Source organism: Uloborus diversus, chromosome 3 (assembly GCF_026930045.1).
Source record: "Uloborus diversus isolate 005 chromosome 3, Udiv.v.3.1, whole genome shotgun sequence".
NCBI classification, from domain to species: domain Eukaryota; kingdom Metazoa; phylum Arthropoda; class Arachnida; order Araneae; family Uloboridae; genus Uloborus; species Uloborus diversus.
In genome coordinates this window covers 174329685-174338977 of record NC_072733.1, presented here as the reverse complement: position 1 = coordinate 174338977, position 9293 = coordinate 174329685, and the positions used below count along the sequence as shown (strand labels likewise).

The following is a 9293-nucleotide window of genomic DNA, read 5'->3' as shown; positions in this document are numbered from 1 at the left end:
TCCATTTACTAAAAAAAAACGTATTTTGAAATATTCACCGTCTGTTAAAATAAGTTTCAACAAAAATATCAATTGAATAAAAAAAAGTGTGTATAAATGTTTAACAATAATAATATTTAAAGTGCATTAAGTTTTTTCTTAACTGATTAAATTAGTATTCCACGGTTGTATCTGAATGTATGGTGAGAAAAGATAAGAAAAAACTTGATTGGATTGCAAGATTAAATAAATATCTTTAAAAATACCAAGAGTCCGAAAATAATCGCGCCTAAAAAGTACTTCTATTATATTTTCTATGTGAAAGCTGTCTGCGAAGAGTCTACACGCAACAGCTCAAGTGACGAAATACTACTTAAATGTCACTCAAGTAAACGCTAAATTGAGTGGCGTTTAGATTTAATCAATCAATCAATGTAGAACTTCATGTTTTACGACAAAACAATTTGCCTCACATCACGAAAGGGAACATGATACACTACTTCCAACGAGAAAAGAAAAAGGTTTAAGTAAGCCACCCCTCTCACAAGAATTGATAACTTTCTCCAAGTCACGCAAAGGTCGTGTTTTCCGAGGTGGGACTATTCATTAGCGGTGCCATGCGTCTTTTTACGCTCAACTAAGGATGATGATGCCACATTAAAGTTTGAACGTGTCTCATCATCCGAATCTTGGATCTAGTTGTTGCCCGAAAGGGTTTGTTTGCCTGTTAGTTACCAGGCAACGGTTTGTATTGCTGGGCGAAGGTCGCTTCACGCAAAACCCCGTAACCGATCAATGGCACACGAGTGGTCCGTTACCACTCGTCCTCAAATAGTTCGACTCCAGGAGTTGACAATGGATATTTCTGAGGAGAATCGTGCATCCAATTCTCCATCCATCACTTGTCCATCATGCAGGATCAGCATTGTGCCATCGAGGGCCAGAACCATGTGCCCCTTCTGTGGCAGCTTCTATAACCGGGCTGCGAATAATGATGTCTCTTTGAGAAGAAGAAGCAGCGATGAGCCAGTCCGGCTACCTCAGTTAGTGGATAATGTTAATGTAAGTTATTTTTCAGAATTTTTGTTTTATCCAAGTTGTCAATTCTTGGCCACGTGTGTAAAATGTTAAATGTTGATTTCAAAAGTTAACGAAGTACACAGTGTAGGAAACTTAAAATATGAGCTAATTTTTAACTATCTTCTAAAGTTAAATTTTTGCAATTTAAATTAGTATTTATAAATTAACTTTCTCATCCAAACTTTTGAATCTATACAATAATGCACCTGTTGTACTTTATGATTAAAACTAGCTTATTACCCGGCGTTGCCCGGGTGCTTCTCAATGCAACATATCATTTATATAATTAAATGGATGAATTCTATCTAAATGAGAGTAAAAAACTGCATTTGCTCTAGGCTCAAATTTTCAAAAGTGTAAATAGCACAGAAAGTTGAGCATTTGCAGGAAAAATAGCATCAAGTAAAAACGAAAAAGCATGAGACATGTTATCGGGGTTCTGTCAACGATATTCTTTGGTTCTGCCGTGTCCACTGGCACGTTATCTGCGGTTGAAACAGACGGGCGGTACATCCAATGTCTTAATGCAGAGACAAATGATTGTCTTGCATATTTTGTGGGACAACCTTTTGCGTGGTGCTTCGAATACGAAAACCGTTGTTCTGCCTTTGACGGTTTTGTATACCTCAAGACATTAAAGCATGCTATAGTACTCTTCATATACATTTTATTTTGGAAAAAAAATCTTGGGGTGTTTTCCTAGAAAGAGTCGTGAATAAATTCAATGGCTTTTATCAGTTACAAATATATGCAAAATATGCCACCGTTACAATATTTTCAGATATGAAAATCATCCTCAATGGCCCAAAAGCTAAACAGATAGTCCACTGTACAGAAAATAAGGAATTCGGTCTTTGTTATTAATAGCCGTTAACATTTCGTTTTACGGATAATTGGCGGTGTTTTTACTTTCAAGGTTTCACATGTTAGGTAGACTCATTTTATAATTTTTTGTAAGTGTTCAGGAATGTAAGCACATTCCGTAGAAAACGTTCTCTTAGTATAAATAACTTTACAAAATGTGTCTGTTTGCCCTTTCCGTGGCGATTTAGTAGCATGCCGTGGAGTAATATTAGATAAGTGTAAATTGCATAAAAAGACGTATGTCAACTACATTTTATTTCCTATATTTATCTCAAATTTCTATTTTCGTAGGTAAAAATGACAGTTAGATATTAATATTGATGTCTTGCAACGATTCAAAATTTGTCTAGATTAAAATTTTATTTCAAATTTTTAAAACCTCACACTTGCCGTAAATGTTGTACATGATAACTCAAACTGATGCAGGTAGTAAGATCACTTATTTAAGTTTGCTGCTCTGAAGTATTCCTTTGAGAATATCGAAATTTTAATTTGCAGAGGCACAGTCGTCATTAGGGGTAGGAATGGTTCCACTGAATAATAGTTGCCATAGAAACAGTTACAGTTATTATTTTAAGATACATAAAGCATAAAAAATGGAGTACGTGGACGCGAACTTATGGAACAAACTATATAAAACCTGTCAATTGAACTGCCTTATAGAAAAAGAAATAGGCGTGCACATTTTGGTCACTATCCGCGTCGTTTTTTTTTTTTTTTTTTATAATTATTTGCAGGCCAAGAAATTAAAAGAAAGAAAAAAACCGTCTTGTTTCTACTTACAACTGTATAATAGACAATTCTTTTGTTTATGTTTTACAAAAGCTTGTTGCACATTCTGTTCCCCATATCCGCAGCTTCAAAACGAAGGAAATGTATTTCCACGTTTTTAAACGTAATCCAAGTACTAAAAAGTTAAATTATTCAAAATTTTCTAATTCTTAAATTTAACTGAAATCTTGCTCCTAAATAAAATTCTTAGTCCCCCTTCCAGCAGCAAAATGAAATACATTTTTGAATGAACCCAACCATAAGCATGCAACATAAAATTATCTATATGGGAAATAGGTAAATTTCGCATGCATTTGAAGTATTTAATCGCCTGCCCTTCTGACTTATTGATCGTAATACAGAACTTAAGTCTCACTGGAGATTTTAATTTCTTGAAGTTTAAAGAATGACGTATTGTGATTAGCTGATATACGTGAGATACAAATTGTTTCACCTTATCCCTCCACTGTAAACAGAGTTGCTTCTATAACACTGATACGTATCCATTTTTATCTTACAGCATTTTTTCAATGACGGTTGAATTACTTAGTGGTAGTTACAAACAGTAATATTTTTCGATTGTTTACAATAAAAGTTATCGAACTGAGAGTCTTGTAACTGGAAATGGAGCATTGCTCAACTAACTTCACGATGAAGACTAAAACGAAAAAACTTTATAATGTGGCGTAATATTTCATCATGCATATTTCAGTAGCAATCTCTTCGTGTCAAAAGTTGCCTCATACCCGCTAACTGGTTTAAAATTATTGCTAGTCAGCGAAGATGCTCCTTCAGGTGTACTATTGCTTCGAGCGTTAAAGTAATATAAAATTTTAAACGATTAAGAAATTTGTTCACGTAAAAAATGGAGACATTTTATGCATTTTAAAAGTTTAAATGTAAATTAATATTTCTTTACATTTTTCAAACTTTAAACTTTTACCCTTCTAAAACTATGAATTCCGCCGTATTAAATTTTCGTGTGGTTTCGAGTCTAAAGGTGCACAATCTTTTACTCTACCACACATTAGCAATAATAGTATGATAGTTTATGTACATGTAATGAACCCCATGACTATCCCCCTCCCCCTTGAAAGATAAATTAAATCTACGCTACTATGCACAAAAATGATTATTTTGCAATTCATTAGCCATATTAGTATTTTTACCCCTGGTCTCAGATAACCTGGAGCGATTTCTGTGAAACTTGGGTGAACTGAATTAGGTAAATCATGGAATAGTATAAATAACATACACATATTGATTTGTTTAAGGATAATACAATACTAAATTATATTTCCGATGTAATGATGTCGTTTTAATATCAATTTAGTATTCTAATTGTAAAACTGTTGAAGATTGTACTTCGATAATACCTATCTCATTTTGGTATTTTCTGTGCTTTTTATGTATAGAAAATACAGATCAAAATTTCGTTTACAGTTACGGAATTATTACTTGAAAACTTTTAAGCGAAATTCGCAAGCAAATTGAAGAAGAACCACCGATGCTGATTTCAATGCATCCCTGTGTCTTTGCAGGGTGCAATTTAAGAACTACTGAAAGACAGCATTTCTTTTTCGTTCGGCTTTCTCGCCAAACATGCTATACGTTTGTCGCTAATGGACATTAACAGCAATTGTTGAGGATACTTTTTGTGTTGATTGCATTTAAAATATCTCCTGGTGGTTATATGTTGTAAACCATTTTCATTTGCTTGAACCAAGGTTCACAAATACCGATATAGTTGAACCGAATTACTTAAAGATTCGACGTAAATCAAGCAATAGTATAAAGAAAATTTAAAAATTGAAAATTGGTTTGATAAGGATCATAGAACATTAAATAAAATATCTGTTGCAAGGATGAAATAGATGTGGTTTTAATAAAAGTGGTCTTATGTTGAAACAGTCGAAGATTGTACGTCACTATTGAATGCAATACTATTATCTTACTCATGTTCGTATTTTCTTGCTATTAACGGGATAAACACTGATCAAAAATTACACGAAGCCTTACTGCTGTGGATTTTATAATTAAACAATATTTAAAAATTATAATTAAACGGTAGCATTCAAATTAAGTAGCACCATGAGTAGCATCAATGGACCCCTGGGGCCTCGTAGGTCGCAGTTTAAACTACGTACAGCATCATTTTTTATATCTACGACTTTCTCGCTAAACATGCTTCAACGCTCATCGCTAAACGGCATTGACGGCCATCGTTTATGATACGTTTTGTGTTGATTGCATTTAAAATAGCTCCTGGTGGTTATATGTTGATAACTGTTTTCATTTGCTTTGAACCAAGGTTCACAAATTTAACGATTAAAGTCAATCTTTGAAGAAACTTCATCTAGGGCAGTTTTTTACGGGCTTTTCGTTTAGACTAAATTCATAATTATACAAAAATTAGTTCGTGCAGAAAAGAGCAATTTTATGACTCAAAATATAAAATTATACCTCTTTGTGTGTTTTTAAAATTCCAAGAACCCGCCTATATGAATTCCTGAACAACAATTTACCTTTGTGCCAAATTTGGAAGAAATCCGACGAAAACTGAATTTGTATAAGGAACATACACACATACCCACAAACATACATCCATTTTAATATATATAGATGAATATCTAACGATATACAGTAGCCCCTCGTTATATCGCGCCTCGTTATATCGCTCATTCGGATATATCGCTCTTTTCTTCTGTCTCCCGAAATATTAAAGCCTAAAATAAGAAAAAAACTTTGCTTTAAGTTTAAAACCATTTCTGAAAACATATGGTATTGCACAGAGAAGGTCTCTTTCTTCTCTATTTTGTCAATGAACAAAAGGAAGCAATTCTTCTGAATTCGCTGGAAAAGCAGCAGCAATACCTGTCATCCAAATGTACATACCCGCACAGTATATTTCAGTTTAAGATGGTCTGTAAACTACTTGACATCTTCTTTTGTATTGATACATTGCCATTACAAGGAGTGAGAGACATCAAGCAAGTGTCATAGTAGCCCATGTTGAAGAGAACATACGCCCTTCTTTTAGTATAGAAAAGATTTGTACTTGGTTGCACAAACCAGGATTTGCATCAAAGAAGGGAATAATGATCTGGACGGGCGAACTAGTTTCCTGGAAACAATCTGGTTTCTTTTACTTTTCACATCCTTTCTACAGCAAGTAAAACGGATTAGAAAACCTACTCGGAATAAGAGGGTATTGGAATGCTCATTCTTATCTCGCGGTAGCTCAGAAAGATCGTCTTCATTCGCCATTTGATGATTTTAACTTTCTGACGGTGAAAATTTACTTAAATTTCAATCTTGTTTAAATTTCAATAGGTGTGATAGTACCCACATCGAAACCATTAGAAACTAATGTCAAAAAGAACGAATGCCAATTTACTCGTGTATTAGACATAACTATTTTTAATGCCCTCCGTTATATCTCGCTTTCGGGTATATCGCTCTTTTTCTTTGTCCCCCGAAAAGCGCGATATAACGGGGGGTTACTGTATTACATACTTTATTAAGTAGTTTGTCTTACAATAATAAAGCATTGTAAATGCAGTATTTTGATATCTCCAATTATATTGTAGAAGCATGTGATCCTGAAATATGTTTCAGTAAAATGTCGAAATCTTTTCAAGATTTACATTGCAATAAATTTTAAAACATCTCAAACTATTGTTTCATAGAATCAATCAATCAGTTCAATATTACTATGTTATTACTGATATTATGCTGTTAATAGTTAAACATAATGAATACATTCATGTTGACGCCAGGAAACCTATGTATAATTTTACAAAAAAGAAAAAAAAAAAAAAAAAAAACACGTGAGTTCAATTTCTCATCACAACCCTCTGCACAAGCAATGCAATCAACACAAAGCATCATCAATAAACCTGCAATAAAAAAGATAAAAGTAGAAAATTAGTTTAAAAGTATAAAATAAGCTAAGAATTTAAAAATCCAAGATAAATAAATACCTTTCTGCTGAAAATTAAAGTAAGAAATAACAACGTCAAAAAGCACAAATTGCAGATTACTGCAAATACGTGTTTCAGCGTTACAAGGAACGCCTTTTTCAATGCAAAAAGTAATGAGCTTATGGATGAAACTTTTTGCATTGAAAAAGGCGTTCCTTGTAACGCCGAAACACGTGTCTGCAGTAATCAGCAATTTGTGCTTTTTGACGGTGTTATTTCTTACTTCAATTTAAAAACCTGTTTGTCCTGACATTGTGCAAAAAAAAAAAAAAAAAATCTGATAGTAATTGATTAAGTTAAGATATTTTCTATTAATATTATGTACATAAATGGAAGCTACAGTGATTAATAAAACGCATTTACACGTTGTACAAAAAGTCCCAAAATTATAAGAAGCTGTGTCATTATATACATAATTGGTTTTCTAGTTGAAATTGAAAAGCTGTCAAAATGACTTGAGGCAATCTAGTGTTAAAAAGCAACTTTTTCGCAGTTTCATCTTCAAACAATAATCAACCAACAGTACAATTGGTTGGAAACACACGCAACTCTCAGAATTTTTTTCTCTAAGTTGCCCATTATTCACTCACCAACAGTTTAGTTTTAAAAATTAACACAAGTGTGGTAATTGAGTTTGCTTCCATTTACCACGTGTGTCCTTTTAGGCCCAAGTGATCCTACGCAGGGAGAACTAAGAGTCGTTTATTAAAAAAAACGGATTAGTTTCTGATTTTTTTTTCCAATGGTGAACAGGAAATTGATCTCATTCTATATGGCGTGGGTGTCAAAGTGCTGAGATGTCAAACTTCAGTATCTTTATAAAATTCAAATACTGCAAATTTTACCTTTGTTATTGTTAACTATCAGGTTTGTCTTTTCAGAAAAAAAAGTTTAAAATAAATAAAAGTATTACAATGTCAAGATAATCGAATGCTGTTTGTTTCTCTAGCGCGTAAAACTCAGATTTAAAATGTACAAATTTTCCCTTTGTAGTGAATGTCGCACGATTTAAAATTTAAAGAGCTAATTAAAATGTCTGTTTTGTTTTTAACTTACGTTATCGTATTATAAAGTTCATTATCATATACTCTCAATCGAACATAAATCAAAAAAAGTATAAATTGAGGAAGATTTCGTAACTTCCAGAGTAAGTTATGACTTATATATTTATTAGTACAACAGTCCAATTTACGATGTTAAAACTGATTCATTCAGACTTTTATAGTTCCTATGAGTGAAATATAAAAATGTATTCACTTCTTTATCATTGCTACACTCTTCCCAGTTTCCCATACCGCACCCAACAAAATTTAAAAAACGAATAAACTTTGGATAATCAAATATTTTAGCTCTTACATGCAGTGGAAATTTCTTAACTGTTGAAAAGAGCGGAACGGGCAACTTAAAGCTATATCCTCTAAGCTCTTTAATCTTGGGGCTCTTAACCCCTTGACATACAATGACATCTTGGAGACGTTAGAGTTTGTAATGACACATGAAATGAATGACATCTTGGAAACGTCAATCTGCAAATGGTACTTGAAGTGAATGATAGCTCGGAGACATCAGAGTCGAGAATAATGGCACATGGAATAAATGACAACTCCCGTACGCCGCTATATATCAAAAGGTTAAAGCTATAGTGTTATGCTGTCATAACTCTAAGTGGTTTTATTATTATACTAAGAGCAAAATGTTCCAAGATCCGAGTCAAAAGACGTGGCGTGACTGCTGCGGTGCTATTAGACAGGCGAGCTAATGCAATTACTAATGCCAGTCAATTATGCGAACATACTAACAGGAATATTATAATAGCGAGGACATGTTCTTTTTCTGTACTGTCCACATGAACTGAAAGTGGTTTCGTGATAAAATTAGTAGCTTGATTAAGAAATTGCTTTATTTCTCTTTTAACGAATTGCACCTGCTTATTATACAGCATTTAAAATAATGCAAAATAATATAAGTATTCTCATCAATTTTTGTAGTTAGCTCAGCCTTTCTTATCATATCATCATCTACACGAGAAATACTGTGCTGATTCGGTTACCTAAACTTATTTGACTTCGATGATTAAAAATATTTGGCCGACTGATATAATGTAAATTACCACTAAACAGATCTTACTGTTAAGGGGGTCCGGGACACATTTTGAAAAAAAAAAAATAAACAGCTTAGAGTTTTGAAATTTATTGCTCTGATTCACCATCGATTAAATAAGAAAAATCATAACAGAAATATTTTTAAAAATGTATTTATTTTTAATTATTTTTTTTAAATGGGGTAGCTTTAAACCGCTAAACCTCAAAATATTCTTGGTCAATTTTGATTTTTTTTTCATAAATCTAAACACAAATACCTAAGCTTTAATTTTTATACGGAAATTAAAAATATATTCACTCAATAAAAAATGAAAAATATTTCAATGAAAATTTTGAAACATTCTAAGATACTTTTTTTCAAAAAAGATCACACATTTTGAAGTAAACGTTTTTTTTCCAAGTTTTCCGAACAAAAATTCAAGTAAACTGTTTGAATAACATATGTTCCAAATTTCATCATTACTTTATCCTTATTAGTTCTTGACTAATAAGAGTTTGAATGCAAAGAATCGGA

General features: G+C 32.7%; 1 protein-coding gene across 1 annotated transcript in view; it reads left to right on the top strand.

Moving 5' to 3' along the window:
- Positions 1–834: 834 nt before the first annotated feature.
- LOC129219295 (probable E3 ubiquitin-protein ligase HECTD2) overlaps positions 835–9293 on the top strand; it is a 122376-nt gene continuing 113917 nt past the window's right edge. Inside the window, exon 1 of the mRNA XM_054853637.1 lies at positions 835–1026. Coding sequence (XP_054709612.1) covers positions 835–1026 — 192 coding nt within the window. The remainder of the gene's footprint in view (positions 1027–9293) is intronic.